This window comes from Oryx dammah, unplaced genomic scaffold, assembly GCF_014754425.2.
Source record: "Oryx dammah isolate SB20612 unplaced genomic scaffold, SCBI_Odam_1.1 HiC_scaffold_5, whole genome shotgun sequence".
NCBI classification, from domain to species: Eukaryota; Metazoa; Chordata; class Mammalia; order Artiodactyla; family Bovidae; genus Oryx; species Oryx dammah.
In genome coordinates, this window is record NW_024070189.1 from 89,265,119 (window position 1) to 89,284,288 (window position 19,170).

Sequence of the window (19,170 nt, forward strand, 5' to 3'; positions counted from 1 at the left end):
GACACAGAGAGGACACATTAGTTCTAATTAATTAGTTATTAACGATAATGGGGATGATCAAAATATTAACACCAGCTGGCATTTATGAGCGCTGATCGTGCCAAGCGCCCACGTGGATTTTCTCCTCCCAGCAGAGCAGGAGGCGGAGCAAGTCTCCAATTTCACAGGCGAGACGCCGCTTTGGGGCTCACCGTGAGTCAGGTGCACGCGACTCTGAGGCCAGCGGTCTCGACTCCTCTCCATCCTCCTTCCAACGCCTTCCCCCACCCACCACCCCCGCACCCCTTGCCAAGATTGGGTCATCGCGCACACAATTTCAAGTTCCTCCAAGAGTTTGGTGCAGTTCCCCCCGGCCTCCGGGTCTCCACCAGGAGTGGTTTAAAACTTGCACTCCGGAACCAGAGGCCGGGATCCAGGTCCAGCCCCATCCACTCCGAGCTCCTCCTGCTGGGACAAGTCCCATCTCTTCCTGGGACTCCCCAGCTCTAGAATGGGTATGCTGTATGTTTAAAAGGATCTAAGCGTCATGGGACTTCCCTGGTGGTCCAGTGGCTAAGACTCCGCCCTCCCAATGCAGGGGACCCGGGTTTGATCCTATCATAGAATTAGATGCTGCATGCCACAAATAAGACCTGGCCCAGCCAAATAAATAAGATAAAATAAAATTTTTTAAAAAGGATATAAGCATCAGCGCTTAATATTCTCAGCCAGAAAGCCTTTTCAGCACCCTCTCCTCCCCACTCAGTTATTACTCTGGGTTCCACAGTATCCTGCTCTCCCTTGCCCTATTTGTAACCCTTTGTCTTCCCCACTGGACAATGATCCCTGTGAATACACTCTTAGTTACTGGGTTGTCCCCAGTGATGCTTGGCACATAGTAGGAACTCAAGAAATATCTGTCAAATGATTGAGTAATGGACATAAAGGCAAAGAATCAGAAATGCAGAAAAATGCAGACAGAAATTGGGAAACAGAGGGGAACCCATTTATAAACTTAAAGTTCAGGGGACTTGCCTGGTGGTCCAGTGGTTAAGACCCCAGCGCTTCCACTATATAGGTTGTGGATTTGACCCCTGGTCTTTCAGGGAACTAGGATCCCCCATGCTGGAAAAAGAAGAAAAGCAAAAGGTAAACTTGAGGCTCAAGCAGCCCAAGAGGTGCCCAGCCCAGACTTTGACACTGAGAAGGACCAATTACTGCCACACACATTTTTTTCATGGAGAGGAGCTGAAATGGGTATGAATGGGAAATAGTGGCTTCAAGAGAGATAGCCTGGTAGAAAAAGAGAGGAGATAGGGGTAGACCCAGATCTCTGATAAACAGATAAGGAGAGATCAGAGAACCACATTTCCTCCCGGCCAAGGTTGCCTCCTTTCGATTTCAGGTTTTTTTTTTCCTTCAACTTTCTGCCACCCTCTGAGGCATGTGGAATCTTGTTCTCCATCAGGGATTGAACTCAAGCCCCCTGAATAGAAGCGGGAAGTCTTAACCACTGGACCACCAGGGAAGTCCCCAGAAGACGACTTTAACAATACCAGTGGACTTCTCTGGTGGTCCAATGGTTAAGTAAGACTCCAAAGACTTAACGGTCCAAAGACTCCGTACTTCTACTGCTGGGGTGTGCTCAGTCACTCAGTCATGTTCCATTCTTTGTGACCCTGTGGACTGTAGCCCGCCAGGCTCCTCTGTCCATAGGATTTTTCAGGCAAGAATATTTGAGTGGGTTGCCATTTCCTCCTCCAGGGCATCTTCCCAACCCAGGGATCGAACCCAGGTTTCCTGAGTTTCCTGCATTGGCAGGCAGATTCTTTACCACTGAGGCACCTGAGAAGCCCCACTGCAGGGGGCATGCGTTCAATCCCTGGTTGCAGGAATATCCCACATGACGTGTAGCACTGCCAAACAAACAAATAAAATAAAAAATAAATACAACCCTATTAGCCTAAGCTTTTTATTTGCATTCCTCCTTTCTTTTCTTACCTCAACACTTCACACCCATTTTACAAATGAGAAAATTGAGGCTCAGACAGAAATTCCTTGCCAGAGGGCAAGCAGCTGACAAGAGGTGGATTCAAGATCCCTGGAATCTTGGAATTCCCTGTGACTTCCAATATCTTTGAGTTAATTATTCACTTTCAGGAGAGGTCTCACCTGTGGGTAAAAGATGGTTGAGTTTTCCCTCTTTTATCAGCCTCCTGTGTGGATCAGGAACTCAAGGCATCAACCTGGCAGCCCCTGGGAGCAGATCCAGCAGAGGGAGGAGGGGCTGGTTGGTGGAAGTACCAACACATCTCTCATCTCTGGGATTTTGGTCTATTGAAGCCAGCTAGTACTTCTTGGGACTTCCCTGGTGGCTCAGATGGTAAAGCATCTCCCTACAATGCAGGAGACCCTGGTTCAATCCCTGGGTGAGGAAGAGCTCCTGGAGAAGGCAATGGCAACCCACTCCAGTACTCTTGCCTGGAAAATCCCATGGATGGAGGAGCCTGGTAGGCTACAGTCCATGGGGTCACTAAGAGTCGGACCCAACTGAGCGACTTCACTTTCACTTTTCACTTTCATGCACTGGAGAAGGAGAAGGCAACCCACTCCAGTGTTCTTGCCTGGAGAATCCCAGGGGTGACGGAGTCTGGTGGGCTGCCGTCTGTGGGGTCACACAGGGTCGGACACGATTGAAGCAGCTTAGTGGCAGCAGCAGCAGCGGCAGCAGCGGCAGTACTTCTTGGCCCTGACTCTGGCAAGTGTCAGTTGCTCAGTCGTGTCGGACTCTTTGTGACTGCATGGACTGTAGCCCGCCAGGCTCCTCTGTCCATGGGTTTCTCCAGGCAAGAATACTGGAGTGGGTTGCCATGACCTTCTCCAAGGCTTCTTCCCCACCCAGGGATCACACCCAGTTTCCTGCATTGCAGGCAGATTCTTTTCGGTCTGAGCCACCAGGAAAGTTGACTCTGTGGGGATGGCAGGAACAAGACTGATCTTGACGCTGGGGGAGCCAGGGAGCTGCCTCGGAGCATTGTCATTCATTCATTCATGAATGAACTCATTCACTCACTGGATCTGGTCTCAGCCTGAGCGATGCTGGAGCCCCAAAGATTCTGAAGCCCCTAATTCTAAGTGAAGGCTGAGCCGAATCCTCCAAACCCCGCCATGATCAGTGCCGGGACTGGAAGAATCAGACCAGGAAGGGTGACAGAATGTCAGAGGAGTTGGGACATTACCCTTAGGTCACTGAGCCACAGTAGTGTTTTGAATAGGTGGGGAGAATCAGATAAAAAGTCTATGAGGGGACTTCCCTTGTGGTCCAGTGGCTAAGAATCAGCCTGCCAATGCAGGGAACATGGGTTTGATCCCTGGTCTAGGAAGATCCCACATGTTGTGGGGCAACTAAGCTGATGTGCCACAACCACTGAGTCCATATGTTCTAAAGCCCAGGAGCCACTGGAGTGAGAAGGCTCAAGAGAAGCCACCGCAATGAGAAGCCACACACAGCAGCTAGAGAAAGTTCCCCTGCAACAACGAAGGCCTAGCACAGCCAAAAAAAAAAAAAAGCCTGTAGGGGTGGGAATGGAGGTGAACGTGGTTTATCCCAAATCAGGCCTCAGCTGCCTGGGTGGATACCAGCGGAGGGCATGTAGGCCCCCCTAATAAGGGGGATGGGGTCAGATTTGCTGGGAAGATCAGAGAAGGTCATGCCTACGGGAAGGGATGCCAGGAAGGACAGATAATGCTGGGCCCTTGGGTAGGACAAAAGGAAGGACAGACAGGCTTGTGTTCAGGAGATCCAGACATGCTTTATTTCCCCCAGAGCGTCCACAGCCGCCTCAGACGCCAGACTCGCGGCTTTCCTCCTCCAGCTCCATATCGGATGACCTGGCAGCCCCCATCCAGCATCAGGAAGTTACTTGCTTTGATCTTCTCTCTGACCTTTGATCTTTGGTCAAAATGGTGTGTGTCGGGGGGTGGACGGACACTCAGAGGGGGAAGGTTCTAACACTCAAAAAAAATTTTCCTTACATCCCAGGGCCCACAGCCAAGATCAAATCAGGCAGTTTTGTGCAAACTACAGGGTCATAGTTTCCCCTTTCTATAAAATGGAGGTGAGAGTGTGTATGATGCTCAGTTGTGTCCAACTCTTTGAGCCTGCCAGGCTCCTCTGTCCATGGGATTCTTCAGGCAAGAATACTGGAGTGGGTTGCCATGTCCTCCTCTAGGGGATCTTCTCGACCCAGGGATCGACCCCCATTTCCTGCAGCTCCTGCGTTGTAGGCGGATTCTTTACCCCTGAACCACCAGGGAAGAGGAGCAACTCTGATTAGAGTTGTTGGGAGACCTTAGGGGGATCAGGCAGATAGAGCACTTCCTGGACTCTTGAACAGGGTTTCCCAATCTTGTTCACTGCTTACACTTGGCACTGGATTATTCTTTGTGGTGGGGGCTGTCCTGGGCATGACAGCACTTCTGGCCTTCACTGGGTAGATGCTAGGAGCAGCCCCACTTGCCCCAGACATGACAACCAAAATGTCTCTAGACATCAGATCCCTGGATAGGGGTAGGAGGGGCGCTGAATTACCCCTGGGTGGAAACCACAACACTAGAAAATTCTCTGTACCAGAGGCCTCAGTCTCGGTGGACAGGAGTAACCAATGCTTTATGGAGCACTGACCAGCCAGGTCCGGTCGCGAGCACTGTGCTTGAATTAAACTCGTTAAATCCTTCCCACAACCTCATACAGGCAGACATGCTTACTAGCCCACTTTGCGGTGGGGCAAACTGAGGCACAGAGTGTTTGGTAAATTGCCCAAGTCACAGAGGTGGGCCTTAGCGCCGCCTCCCTGAGCCCAGGAGGGTCCAGCAGCAGCGGTGTGTGTGTAGGGGGAGTGTCCCCTTCCCAAAAGACTGAGATCCCGTCCCCACACATCTTCCTTCCGACAGCGTTTGCCTCTGCGCTTCGCTTTTGCCTCCTTGGCCCTTCATTGCTCACAATGGCAATCCCCTGAATTAAATTCACTCTGTAAAAGAGCCTAAGGAAGGCAGGGATACCACGAGAGCGCCGACCGCATCCCGATCCTTCCTGGGGATGGAGAGAAATTGAACCGCCCGGTGCTGGCAAATGCGTATTAAAAACAAACGTAAACGGGGAGGCGTGGGTTAGGGGGATGACGTCTCTGGTTGTCCAGTGGTTGATTCTGCTCCCAATGCAGGGAGTACGGGTTCTATCCCTGGTGGAGGAACTAAGATCCCGCACGCTGCACAGCGCAGCCCTGCAAAACAAAAACAAAACAAAAAGCCCCCCAAACCGTAACCCCGCCCCAACGCCTGCCTTGTCGATCAAGCCAAAGAGGCGGGGCTTGGAGGGCGGCGGTGGGAGGCACCACGCGTAACTTCATGTTTTCCTAGCTACACTGGAATGGGGTCCAGACAGCTGGTTCGGAACGTTTGAAACAAAGGCGGCAACACAATCGTATGAGGAAGGACCAGAAGTTGCCAGAGCTCGTTACACAGGCGGTGATGAAGTCTTGCTGTGAAAAATTACCCAGCCCCAGAGGCAGGGCTCTGGGCTTCACATATAAAGCCACTGGGCCAAAGGCTGCGGACTCGAGTTTGCAGAGGATGTTCACGGCGTGATTGATCATATGATCACAGGAAGCAAGCTGTGGAACGCCGCTGGCGGTCCAGTGGGTAAGACTACGGGCTTTCACTGCAGCGGTGCACAGGCTCACTCCCTGGTCAGGGAACTAAAATCCCACATGCTTCTTGGTGTAGCAAAAAAAAAAAAAAAGCAAGATGTGAGCTTACATTCCTTATAGGAGTGCATTCACACCCGTGTGTGTGTGTGTACATGTTGTGTTTTGCTTTGTGCCCCCCAACCTTCCCAGGTGAAAGTCCTAATCCCCAGGACCTCAAATGTGACCTTATTTGGAGATGGAGTCATTGCAGATGTAATGAGTTAAGATGAGTCACAATTGGAGCAGGGTGGTTCCCAGTACAGCCCATGACCTAATAAAAAGAGAAATTTGGAAATACACACACGCACAGGAACCTCGTGTAAATGTGAAGGTGGAGATGCAGTGATACTTGTACAAATCAAGGAAGGTTGCAGATGGCTAGGAGATCCCCCAGAAGCTGGGAGAGCTCAGAGAGCATGGAACAGACTCAGCCTCAGAAGGAACCAGTGCCGACCAAGCCCTTGATTTTGAACTTCTGGTCCCCATAACTGTTTTGTTTTTTTTTTCCCCCATACTACAAGGGTATGCAGAGCTTCCCTGACCAGGGATGGAATCCATGCCTCCTGCAGTGGAAGCCCAGAGTTTTAACCACTGGACTGCCAGGGAGGTCCTTTTTACTTATTATTAGTTAATATTTTAACCATTTAAAAATTATTTCTGGCAGAGCTAGGTCTTCATTGCTGCGTGAGCTTTCCTCCCATTTCCTCAAGTGGGGGCTGCCCTTTGTTGCTGTGCGAGGGCTTCTCATTGCAGTGGCCTCTCATGGGCTTTAGGGCATTTGGCTTCAGCAGTCGTGGCTCCCAGGCTCTAGGGCACAGGCTCAGGAGTTGTGTCCCACCGGCTTAGTTGTTCTGAGGCAAGTGGGATCTTCCTGGACCAGGAATGGAACCTGTGTCTCCTGCAATGGTGGCAGATTCTTTACCACTAAGCCACTGGGGAAGCCCCTATTATTATTTTTTTTAATAAATTTCAGTTGTTCAAGTCACCCAGTATGTGGTGCCTTGTTCCTATAGCCCTAGGAGACTCACAGAGTAAGTGTGTATATAGGTAGGTAGGAAAAGTTTTGGTAAGAAATGTGACAAGCTGATAAGGGGGAGTATGGTATGGGCCTGGTAGCCTTCACACACGACTTTAATTTGTACAAATGAAATGAATTTGCACATTGCTTGCATCATAAAATTAATTTCACAAAGACAGTTAAGTCATTGTTAATGGATCTTGTATTTCTCAGGAGACAAATTGGGGTCCTCTTCCTGGTTTCACATGATAAAAATTTCCAGGCACTTCCCTGGTGGTTCAATGGTTAAGAACTCTTCTTCCAGTGGGAGGGGATGCTGTTTGATCCCTGGTGGGGGAACTAAGATTCCATATTGTGGAGCAACTGTGCCTGGATGCCACAACTAAGATCCAATGCAGCCAAATAAATAAAAATATTTTTTAAAAAATTTCCAAATGGAGCATAGAAATGAATACAAAGAAACTAACATGAAATTATACGAGGTTAGACAGCTAAACCAGTTCCTGGTTTTATTGAGAGCTAGGACTTGAGAGAAGTTTGTGGCTAAGGAAAAACCTATTTATACTCTGGGGGGCCAAAGTATCTGCTTTTAGATCAAAGAATGAAAGATGTAAAGTCAAACAGTAGAAATGCTGCTTCTTACATGTTGCTTCTTGGGAATGGTGTGTGTCTGGATCACATGCATTGGAGTGGATGCAATGCCATTTGGATTCAAGACACTTTTGTTTTTCCCAGAAAATACCCACGCAGCAAGGAATTTGTCCTGATGCCAAGGAGCTGCAAACTGCTTTCAAAATCGACATCAATAAGTTGGGAGATTGGGATTGACATATACACTAGTATATATAAAATAGATACCAATTAAGGACCTACTATCGGAGAAGGCAATGGCAACCCACTCCAGTACTCTTGCCTGGAAAACCCCATGGATAGAGGAGCCTGGTAGGCTGCAGTCCATGGGGTCTCGAAGAGTCGGGCAGGACTGACTTCACTTTCACTTTTCACTTTCATGCATTGGAGAAGGAAATGGCAACCCACTGCAGTATTCTTGCCTGGAGAACCCCAGGGGGAGAGGAGCCTAGTGGGCTGCCACCTATGGGGTCGCACAGAGTCGGACACGACTGAAGCGACTTAGCAGCAGCAGTAAGGACCTACTGTACAGCACAGGAAGCTCTACTCAATACTCTGTAATAGCCTATATGGGAAAAGATTCTAAAAAAGAGTGGATATATGTATATGTGTAACTGATTCAATTTGCTGTAAACCTGAAACTAACACATCATTGTAAATCAACTATATGCCAATAAAAATTTAAAAAAAATCAACCTCAAGACCTTTCATTTCTTTTCCACGCACAGGAAGACCCCTGAATTCCTTGTGTGGTACCTTGGGAGTGGAAGGGCACATTTCTATGGCAACATCAGTTTTGTCAATCAAGCCAAAGAGACAGGGCCTGGAGGGTGGGTCTTTCCTATTCTCCTGGCTGGAATTCTCACCTAGATATTTTCTAACCCAGCAGAGAGAGTCAAGCAGGCGTGGGAAGTCCCACATCTGATGAAGCAACAGAGCAGGGTGTGGAATTTGGGTCTGTCAAGATTCCAGGGCACAGCTTATCTTCCTCAGCTCTGGGATGCCTCTTAGAGAAACAAGTTCATTGAGATTTAATTCACATTCCAGATAATGCACCTGTGTAAAGTGTACAATTGTGTGAGCTTTGGTACATTAATGGAGTTATGTAGCCATCAAAGCAGTCTAATTTTAGAACGTTTTGATCACCCCAAAAGAAGCCCCTGTGACCTCCTTTGCCCCTGCCCACTGACTTTCTAGCCCCAGGCAACCACTAATCTACTTCCTGTCTCTCTGTAGCTGCTAGTTCTGGAAAATTCATATAAATGGAACCATACACTGTGTGGCCTTTTGTGACTGGCATCTTTCACTAAGCCTAATGTTCCCAAGGCATATCCCTGTCCTAGCATGACATAGCAATTTATTCCTTTTTATAGCTAAGAATATTCTATTGGATGGCTGGCCCACAGTATTTACCTATTCATCAACTGATAGACATTTGGGTTTGTTTCCACTTTTGCACTATTGTGAATCATGCTGCTGTGAACATTCATGTACAAGTTTCTGTGTGGATGTATGTTCTTAATTCTCCTGGATATGTCCCTAGGAGTGCAGTGGATGCATTGCATGGTAATTCCTGGATGCTGGTGGTTTAGTCTCTCAGTCTTGTCCGACTCTTTGAGACCCCATAGACTGTAGCTTGGAGAAGACAATGGCACCCCACTCCAGTACTCTTGCCTGGAAAATCCTACGAATGAAGGAGCCTGGTAGGCTGCAGTCCATGGGGTGGCTAAGAGTCGGATACGACTGAGTGACTTCCCTTTCACTTTTCACTTTTATGCTTTGGAGAAGGAAATGGCAACTCACTCCAGTGTTCTTGCCTGGAAAATCCCAGGGATGGGGGAACCTGGTGGGCTGCTGTCTACTGGGTCGCACAGAGTCGGACACGACTGAAGTGACTTAGCTGTAGCAGACTGTAGCTTGCCAGGCGCTTCTCTCTACTGGAGTGGGTTGCCATTTCCTTCTCCAGGGAATCTTCCCGACCCAGGGATTGAACCTGGGTCTCCTGCATTGCAAGCCCATTCTTTAACTCCTGGGTACATCGCATGATAACTCTATGTTTTGTTTTTTTAACCTTTTGAAGAACTGCCAGACTGCTTTCCAAAGCTGCTGCACCTGCCTGTTAGAAATTTACATTATACATTTATTTGTTTATTTAATATATATGCATTGACAGCAACTGTGGGCACTGTTCTGGGTGCTGGCAATATACCAATGAGCAAACAGGCAGCTTATAAGGAGGAAATGAACATATGGAGCAAAGATAAGATGGGGTGTATGGGGTGGGGTACAAGCCTGGGAATGTGTCACTGGAAAGGGGGACATTTAATCTGGGGAAAGGGCATTAAGAGCAAGTGCAAGGGCCCAGAGGTGGGAATGAATGAAATGGACATATCTAAGGGATGTTGAGGTCGCCAGAGTAAGTGAGGAGGAAAATGCAGAGAGGCGAGAGCAGAAAGGTGCTGTGGGTAGGTTGTTTGGGATCTAACGGGCCATCATGAGCATCCAGTGACCACAATTACCCTGGGGTAGTAGGAAACACAGTCCAGGCTGTAAGAGGACCAGGCTACTGTCTGGGGTTCCCCAAGATCCCAGAGCAGGGTCTCCTGGCCCTCCATCTTCACGAGGTCCTCGCAGCTTTCTTGTCCCCACCTCATTCTTCCTAGTTGCTTCCAGCCCAGCTCCTGGTCTCAGCTTCGCCTCATTCGGCCTTCTGGACATGGACCCTGTGCAAAGCTTCTATTGCATAGGAGAGAAAGCTGAGGCCCTTTCATAGGAGGTCCTTTCACATGCAGGGCGGGGCACGGCCCCGTTGGGGGCTTTAAGTCCAGTGAATAAACGGGAAACTTCTCCACCCGGTCTGCTAAGAACAGGTCCCACTATGCAGTGGGGAAAGGGACTGCTCCAAAAGACCTTAACCCCTTCCCTAGCAACCTACTACCGTCCCCATGACAACTAGGGCGGGGCCGGACTCGGCCTCATAGGTCTCCGGATCCTGCAGGGGCGGGGAGTCTCGCCTTCAGCAGGGGAGGAGGAGTCTGAGCCGCGCCTGCTGGCCCTTTAAGAGGCTCCACCCGGCGAAATCTGAAAACATCCTGATTGGTCCCGAGAGCGGCCGAGCACAGCCGAACTTGACGCGCCCGCCTGCAGCTTTCCCTACTTACCTCCCACGCGGCTCAGTGGCAATCGCAGCCAATCACCAACGGGCGCGCCGACCTTCATCTGCATGGTCACGCCCCAAGGGAGGGGTATACCCAATCCGATCGCTCGCCGAGTCGTTATTAGCATGTCGGGGGCGGGGCAGGGCGGAGCGGGCGGCAGGGGCGGGCTCCCGGCGGTTGGTTGGAGCGTCGTAGCAGCCGAGAGGTCCGGGAAAGTTTCTTTGGAGGTGAAAACAGCCGCGGAACTCGGGGCCCTGCGAGGAGGCGGGGGCGCGGGGATCCCAGGGCCGGGGCGGGGACCCTCCTGGGCCGGGAGGGTGCGGACCCAGGCCTCCTGGGGGGCGATCGCCCAACAAAGGATCCCTGGGGCGCCCGCCCCCGAGGGCCTCCCCGCCCCCGGTTCCGGCCCCCCCAGGCGCCCCGGACCTGGCATTACAGGGCTTCCCAGCCCAGCCCCGCCATCGCTGGCTTGGGCGACCCTCACTTGGCCACGCGTCTACGTTCCAGGTGCGGCCGGGAGTGGCCATGTCCCACGGCCCCAAGCAGCCCGGCGCGGCCTCCGCGTGAGTGCGACATCCCCTCCCCCTCAGCTCACTCGGGGCTGCAGCCACCCCGTCCCGTTGGAGCTTCTCGACCCCCGCGCCCAGGGTCCTGACTCCTCCGACTTGGAACAGGAGCCCCCCACTTCGGGGTTCCCACGGGCTTCCCCCAAACCTCCGTGCTCCAGTCCTTTTCAGGAGTGGCCTGCTGGCCTCCTCTAGTTCTCCTGCCCTAACCCCGGATCCTGACCTCCTCAGGCCGCTCTCTGAACTCAGGCCGCTAGCTGCCGGCGCTTTCGTCGTGGGGGAAGGGGTGGGTGACCCTGGCGTCCCGTAGCTCTAGTCTCTCCGAGGTCCCTTGTTGCTCCCCTAGTGCTCCAGTCTCAACCTCCGTATCCTGACCCTCTCAGAGCCCTCTTCTGAGGACTCAGGCCCCTTGCTGCCAAATCCGTCGTCGGGGGTGGGGAGTGGGAGTGACCCTGGCTTCCCGTGGCTCCAGGCCGGCGAGCGCCAAGGCTCCAGGACAGCATGGGGGCTTCGTGGTGGCTGTCAAGCAAGAGCGCGGCGAGGGCCCGCGGGCCGGAGAGAAGGGGTCCCACGAAGAGGAGGTGAGTGTCCCTGCACTGCCGTGGCGGTGGCCCTTACCCTTGAAGCTCCGCCCCGAGCTAAATTTGAATTTGCTGTGGCTCCGCCCACAGTCCAGATTTCCCTGCCCAAGCTGAGGCCCGCCCCATGTCAGATACCTCGCCCCCAAGAGCTACACTGCCAGCCTAGGCCCCGCCCACTACCCGGGGACTCTCTGCTAGTAAGGCACGCCCATACAGGGGACACGCCCACAATACAAGCCTACCCCATCCTTGGGTTGATGCTCTGTCTCCAGTACCTCTCTGATCCCTTTACCGGCCAGGGTAAACTTTAACCCCACTCTTAACCCCACTCTCCCAATTCTGAACCCTGACCAGGCCATACTTCCATACCTTCTGGGTCCCACCTCGTGGTTAGGCCCTACCCAAGTCTTCCAGGGCCCCGCCCCTTCCCCTCTGTGCCCAGCCCCAGCCCTCCAGACCCCTCCCAACAGCGCGACTGGGTTCGGCAGCCGGTGAAGAAGCGCGGCTGGCCCAAGGGCAAGAAGCGGAAGAAGATCCTGCCGAATGGGCCCAAGGCACCTGTTACCGGCTACGTGCGTTTCCTGAACGAGCGGCGCGAGCAGATCCGGACGCGCCACCCGGACCTGCCCTTTCCAGAGATCACCAAGATGCTGGGCGCCGAGTGGAGCAAGCTGCAGCCGGCGGAGAAACAGGTGGGGACGGCCTGGGACCACTGACTGACCTGCCCTCACTCACTCAGACATCCATCCTCCATCACTTACCCTCAAGGAACAGGTGTGGCAGGCCCTTCGTTCTGCCGGAAGGACTGACCACCCGTTAGCTCTCTCCAGCTTGTTGAAGGGAGGGGAGGGTGGCAATTGGCTGGAATAGACATAAAAGTTAATAAACACCGTTATAAAAGAAGTCAGGGGTGGATGCTGGATTTTTGTTAGAGACCTTACAGTTTTAAAGTTCTGGTAATTAATTTAAAATTTGCAAAAACATCAAGGAAATGTAACAAAATCACCAGCAGCTTGCACCCTCTACATGGGATTTCAACAGGCAAAATGGGTTTCGGAGGGCAGGTCAGCCCAGAGGTGGGAGCCTGCAGACAGTCAGACACCAGGGAGTGGTTTAGAAAGGCTGGAATTGGGGTGAGGTAGTGAGGTCTGGGATTCTCCAGGCAAGAAACTGGAATGGGTTGCCATTTCCTTCAATTCAGGAAAGTGAAAAGTGAAAGTGAAGATGCTCAGTCGTGTCCGACTCTTAGCAACCCCATGGACTGCAGCCTACCAGGCTCCTCCGTCCATGGGATTTTCCAGGCAAGAGTACTGGAGTGGGGTGCCATCGGGAGCCTGGTGGGCTGCTGTCTATGGGGTCGCACAGAGTCGGACACGACTGAAGCGACTTAGCAGCAGCAGCAGTAAGGTCCGGGAGTTGGGAGGTGGCCTGAGCAGCAGAGTGAAGGGCGAAGTTTTGTCTGGAGGGCAGCAGGGAGCTGTGGTAAAGTGTAGCACAGCGGGCTGAGTGATGGAGCCTGCGAGGCCTCTGCTGCCACTGGGCTGAGCCTTCTCTCCCTGCCCCCACCAGCGGTACTTGGACGAGGCTGAACGGGAGAAGCAGCAGTATATGAAGGAGCTGAGGGCCTACCAGCAGTCAGAAGCCTACAAGATGTGTGCGGAGAAGATCCAGGAAAAGAAAATCAAGAAAGGTGCGAAGGGCCTCAGCCCCGAGGCAGCTGAGCGTTTACTCTGAGACAGGTGACCCAAGCCGATGCCCCCCCACCCCACCCCCTCAAAGGGTCTCTCACGGTCACGTGGGAACAAGGCACATGTAACCAGACAGTTGTGAGTGAACGGGGCTGATCTGTACTGAGGGTGGGGGGAGGGGCCCAGGAGGGGCCTTTGATCCAGGATGAGCAGGGCTTGGGGGGGAGGGTGGTGGTGGTGGAAATAATGGTGTTCCAGGCAGAGGGGACAGCATGTGCAAAGCAGAGGGTCAAAGGAGACCTGGGAGACTGACCCTGCTCTCCTCCCTCCCCCACCAGAGGATTCCAGCTCTGGGCTCATGAATACCCTTTTGAATGGACACAAGGTAAGCGTCCCTCCTCCAAGGAGAACACCTGGGCCAGAAAGGTCTGGAGTGTTTAAACCCCCGGGAGACCAAGGACCATCGCTCATGGGGTGAAGTGAGCACCCTGTCCAGATGTGTGCGAGTGGAGCCGGGGCACTCACACAAATTGAGGGGGGGGGGCAGTAAAATGGACTCTGACCCAGGTAGCCTCAGCAGACCCTCCCAAGCTTAGGGGATGTCCCATAGGAGGGTTGACTGCCCCCCCTCAAAACTGCCACCTTGTCCTGTCTTCCCAGGGTGGGGACTGTGACGGCTTCTCGACTTTCGACGTCCCCATCTTCACTGAAGAGTTCTTGGACCAAAACAAAGGTGAGCGCTGACCAGCGGTTCTTGAAGCAAGCGTTGAACCAAGAGGGCATCGAGGCGGGAGGCAGTGGGTGTCTTCCTCTCTTGCCCTCGCAGCCCAGACTGCTGAGGTGTGGGGCTGGAGACAGAGCAGTAACGGAAGGCTTGGCCTGGGGCACAGCTCGGGGTGAAGGCGGCAGAGGGATGGCGGGGAAGCGTCAGGCTCTGACCCGGCTCCCCGCCTGCAGCGCGAGAGGCGGAGCTGCGGCGCTTGCGGAAGATGAACGTGGCCTTCGAGGAGCAGAACGCGGTGCTGCAGAGGCACACGCAGAGCATGAGCAGCGCGCGCGAGCGTCTAGAGCAGGAGCTGGCGCTGGAGGAGCGGCGGACGCTGGCGCTGCAGCAGCAGCTCCAGGCGGTGCGCCAGGCGCTCACCGCCAGCTTCGCTTCGCTGCCAGTGCCGGGTTTGGAAGCCCCGCCCCCAACAACCTAGTCCCGCCCCTCTGACCCCGCCCTCGACGACCTCTGGCTCTGCTCCGGCTTCCGCGAGTCCCGCCCCCTCTGACCCCGCCCGGCGAGTCCTCACTCTGGCATCCCTTCACCCCCAGTCGCTTCGCAAATCCGCTTCTCTGTCCGACCGATGCTCCCCTGCTGACCCTTACTCCCGGCTATCCTAAGCCCCCGTGGCCCCGTCCTCACTGAATCCTGCTCGTACCAGCCCCGCCCACAGTGGCCCTCGCGCCCCGCCTCTCCCCTGATCTAACTTCCGTGTTCATTCCTCTGCTGATCTAGGCCAACTTCTCCCCTACCAGTCCCTGAATCCCCCCATCACGACCCCGCCCTCTCCATCTTCCATCCTCTGACCTCTGCCACAGCTGATCTTGATTTCCCCGGGTCCAGACGCCCTGACCGCGCGCACCTGACCCCACTGACGCTCACCCATGGCCCCCTCCTCTTACCCCCACCTTCTGATGTTTGTTTCCGTGGTGACCCCCCCATTGGGCTCGTCTAACGGGTCCCTGTCTCCCCAGGCACCGGCGAAACGCCCACGCTCAGCACCCTGGACTTCTACATGGCCCGGCTGCACGGTGCCATCGAGCGCGACCCCGCCCAGCACGAGAAGCTCATCGTCCGCATCAAGGAGATCCTGGCCCAGGTCGCCAGGTGTGTACCCGGGCAGGTCTGCCCCCCGTCCCGGTCAGCCCACCTTGGGCTGCTTCGCGTGGGGACCACCTCAGGCTAGACTCGCCCTGGAGGAGCCTGGCTACATAAACCGGCTTTCGGTCTCCAGCGTGCTTTCTGGGGTCTGAGGCCGCTCCCGCCAAGTGGGATCTAGCTGCCAGATCTTATTCAGAGGCCACAGTGCTTGCAGAATCTACTAGGTGGGGCTGGTTTGATGTAGGTGGCTAGTGGCCTAGCTACTAGGGAGCCCTAATTCAGCCTGGTACTGTGTTAAATGCTGCTTGGGGGATCTTGGGGCCAGCACACCCCTGGCTCGGGGGACCCAGAGCTTCACCACAGCTTCTCCGTGGATTTTTCTGGGTGGCTCCTAGCTGCCCAGGATAGGTGGGATCAACTCCAGGGCCCCCACCCTAGCATCTGAAGGAGCAGAGGGGGGGTGACCTCTGGGGTACCCCAGGATGGGGATGGGGGCTGAGACCTGATGTGTCCCCCATCAACTAATCTCTTCTTTTGTCACAGTGAGCATCTATGAGGGTGTTGGCCACCCCACGGATCCAGAGAAGACCAAGCTCTGGTCATGGCCCCTCCCCCAGTTGCACCCCCTGGAGGAGGGGTGGGGGGGGTTCCATCCTCTGGGGCCAGGCCTGATCCTGCACCTTGGGGGCTCTAGCCCCCCTAAAATTAAATTTCTACAGCATCCCTCTAGCTTTGAATCTCCCCAGGTCCCCATCCCAGAAAACCCACCCACCGTGCACTGTGCACAGATTCCCAGGGCCCCGCCAGGCCTGTTGGCCTCACAGGTCACATCACACTACGCAGACGTGGGAACACATGAGGGGCAATGTAACCCAGGACGGGAGGAAACCCACAGCTGCTCACAGCTGGTGTGGGGAGAGTTACACACCCTACACCCACTCCCCAGGACCAGCTTCCAGACCCAGGGCAGAGAAAACCCACATCCAATACACGGGGACTCCTGCCTGGCAAGTGTCACCCTAAGTACCCACACGGGCAGGCACCTTGCAGGGACACACTCTCACACTCCTGGCGGGGCCATCTATCTGTCACCCTCGCATTCCTGCACCCCTGAATGGGGGGGCTGGCACCACCCCATGCTCATTCAGCTGAGGAACCACCGTGGAGGCAGTTGTTTTGCCACCACTTGATCTGGACTTCTTAAATAAAAAAGGTGGAATTTGAATTTCAAACTTAAATGCGTATGTTTTTTTTTAAAGGGGAATGGGCCAGGATCCTCTGTTGGGATCTCAGGCCCACCCTCTCCAGCCCCTGGCAACCACTAGTCCACTTTCTGTCTCTGGATTTACCTGTCCTAGACGTTTCATATAAATGGAATCACACTCTGTGGGTCTTTTGTGTCTGGGTTCTCTCACTGAGCGTTGTGTCCTCAGAGTCCATGTTGTAGAGTTTCTCAGTGCTTCATTCCTTTTTCTGGCAGAGTGATATTCCATAGTGTGGATGGCCCATGTTTTGTGTACCCATTATTGGTTGATGGACACTTGGGTTGTTTCCACCTTTTGGCTATTGTGAATCATGCTGCTGAGAACACACACATACAGATTTTTGTTTGAACACCTGCTCTTATTCCTGGGTAGATCCCAAGAAGCAGACTTGCTGGGTCAGATGATAATCCTATGCTTAACTTACTGGGGAATGCTTTCAGAGACTTCAGCTTTTTATGGAATATTTGAGACACCCTAAAAATTCCAGAGATTTAATTTGACAAACACTGGTGTTATCAGTTGAATTTAGTCCCGCCCAAAGAAAATCTTGAAGCCCTAACCCCCAGAACCTCAGAATATGACCTTATTTGGCAATAGGGTCACTGAGGATATAATTAGTTAAGATGAGCTCTTCTTGGAGTATGTGGGGGGGGGTGCCTCTAATCCAATGTGACTGGTGATCCTTATAAGAAGATAAAGATTTGGACATGGAGAAAGGAGACAGCCATGTGACAACAGGCAGACACTGGAGCAGAGCACACCCCCAAGGAAGGCCAAGGATGGTTAGCCACCAACAGAGGCTGGGAGTGGTGGTAGGGGGAGAGGATGCCACCCAGGGAGTCAGAGGAGCTTGGACTTGCTGACAAATTGATTTCTAGCCTTCAGAATTTTGAGAGAACAAATTTCTATTGTTTTTAAGCCACTCAACTGGCGGTACTGTGTTATGGCTGCCCCAGGAGACTGGAAAAGATGGCTATTGTCTCACACACACACACACAAAGTGTGTGCTCCCTCACCTCACCCCCTCCCTGGCATCATACCCTCATTGCAGGTTTGGAGCTTACCATTCCTGGTCAGGTCTTTACATAACCTTTAGCACTAAAGGATGTCTTTCCACAAGAATACCATTTTGATGGATTTTTTTTTTTTTAGTTTGTTTTCTAAAGATTTGAAAATGTACAGTTCTGTGGTTTCTAGTATAATCACAAAGTTGTGCAACCACCAGCACAACCTAATTCCAGAATATTTCATCACCCCCCAAACAACATCCCCTTCCATGTTAGCTATCATTCCCCATCTTCCCCTCCCCCAGCCCCCGGCAATCACAGATCCACTTTCTGTCTCCATGCATTGGCTGTTTTGGACACCATCTAAATGGCCCAGGCTATGTGGCCTTTGCAATCTGGATTCCTTCAATGAGCATCAGGTTTTCAAGGCTCATCTGTGTTACAGTGTGTATGCCATTCTGCACGTTTTCAAGCTTTAAGTAAATTTTCTTACCTCGTCTGAAGCCTTCTGCAACTTGCCTTTTCCAGCAATGCTTGGTTTCTGAGATTCTTCAGAGGCATGCTGCTGCTAAGTCACTTCAGTCGGGTCTGACTCTGTGTGACCTCATAGACAGCAGCCCACCAGGCTCCCCTGTCCCTGGGATTGTCCAGGCAAGAACACTGGAGTGGGTTGCCATTTCCTTCTCCAATACATGAAAGTAAAAAGTGAAAGTAAAGTCGCTCAGTCATGTCTGACTCTTGGTGACCCCATGGACTGCAGCCTACCAGGCTCCTTCGTCCATGGGATTTTCCAGGCAAGAGTACTGGAGTGGGGTGCCATTGCCTTCTCTGTTCTCTAGTGCAAGAAAGTGAAAAGTGAAAAGTGAAAGTGAAGTCGCTCAGTCGTGTCCGACTCAGCGACCCCATGAACTGTAGCCCACCAGGCTCCTCCGTCCATGGGATTTTCCAGGCAAGAGTACTGGAGTGGGGTGCCATCGCCTTCTCCGCTTCAGAGGCATAAGGCCCCCCTTTTGAACTGCTATATGGCATTCCAGTGCTGTTTATCGAGCCAAAAGCAACATTCCTTTTGGTGACCCTGGGTCCCCAGGGGATTCTGAGAGAAACCTCCTAGTACCCAGAGCCTCCTCATCTGTAACCCAATGGGCTCAGAGAACTCCTGCCTTCTTCTCCTCCAGTTGAGGAGACTGAGGAAACACAGGATGAATAAATAAAATACCTGCCCTGCCAGGTCACGCTCAGTGCTAGGGAGGAAAAAAAGCAGGGAAGAGAAATTGGGACCTGGTGAGGAGCTGACGTCTGAGCCAAGAGCTGAGGAGGCTAAGGAGTGAACCACTTGGAGATGTGAGAGACGTTCCAGGAGGGGGCACAGCCTGTGCAAAGGCCCTGGGGCAGGACCGGGCCCTGTGTGTTGAATGAGCAGGGAGGATGCCCATGTGTCTGGAGCAGAGTGAGCCAGAAGAAAAGACGGAGGAGAAGGGGGCAGGGATGGGGATGTGGCAGCTCGTGCAGGGCCTTGTGGGCAGAATAGAGGACTAGGGTTTACCCCAGGGGAGGTGGGAGCCCTGGAGGGCTGTGGGCAGGGGATGGACACGATGTAGCTCAGTTATGCCAGGGTAAGGGTTCTCCCCACCTCCGACGGTTGTTGCAAGGATTAAATGAGTGCG

At 53.1% G+C, this 19,170-nt stretch overlaps 1 protein-coding gene and 1 long non-coding RNA gene across 2 annotated transcripts; one reads left to right on the forward strand and one right to left on the reverse strand.

Annotated features, from left to right (window-relative positions):
• Positions 1 to 10,676: 10,676 nt before the first annotated feature.
• On the forward strand, positions 10,677 to 16,445 carry HMG20B (high mobility group 20B). The gene is made up of 10 exons (XM_040241927.1): positions 10,677 to 10,759; positions 11,040 to 11,095; positions 11,571 to 11,679; positions 12,168 to 12,371; positions 13,249 to 13,369; positions 13,706 to 13,752; positions 14,028 to 14,100; positions 14,325 to 14,540; positions 15,108 to 15,240; positions 15,778 to 16,445. The coding sequence occupies exons 2-10, from the start codon at positions 11,058 to 11,060 to the stop codon at positions 15,788 to 15,790; spliced, it is 954 nt and encodes a 317-aa protein (XP_040097861.1). The 5' UTR covers positions 10,677 to 10,759; positions 11,040 to 11,057; the 3' UTR covers positions 15,791 to 16,445.
• LOC120864806 lies at positions 11,847 to 18,076 on the reverse strand. Its single transcript, XR_005721234.1, has 3 exons — positions 18,000 to 18,076; positions 14,010 to 14,215; positions 11,847 to 12,540 (listed from the first exon to the last, which is right to left on the reverse strand). It is a non-coding gene; the product is annotated as an uncharacterized LOC120864806 (long non-coding RNA).
• Between the last annotated feature and the right edge of the window lie 1,094 nt (positions 18,077 to 19,170).

What these genes read in the sequence shown, in the direction of transcription:
- HMG20B (XM_040241927.1), top strand. Translation starts at nt 11,058, where the DNA reads ATGTCCCACGGCCCCAAGCAGCCCGGCGCGGCCTCCGC. An exon ending in CAGCCCGGCGCGGCCTCCGC is followed by an intron (nt 11,096 to 11,570) that starts GTGAGTGCGACA and finishes CCGTGGCTCCAG; the next exon opens with GCCGGCGAGCGCCAAGGCTC. An exon ending in CCCTTTTGAATGGACACAAG is followed by an intron (nt 13,753 to 14,027) that starts GTAAGCGTCCCT and finishes CTGTCTTCCCAG; the next exon opens with GGTGGGGACTGTGACGGCTT.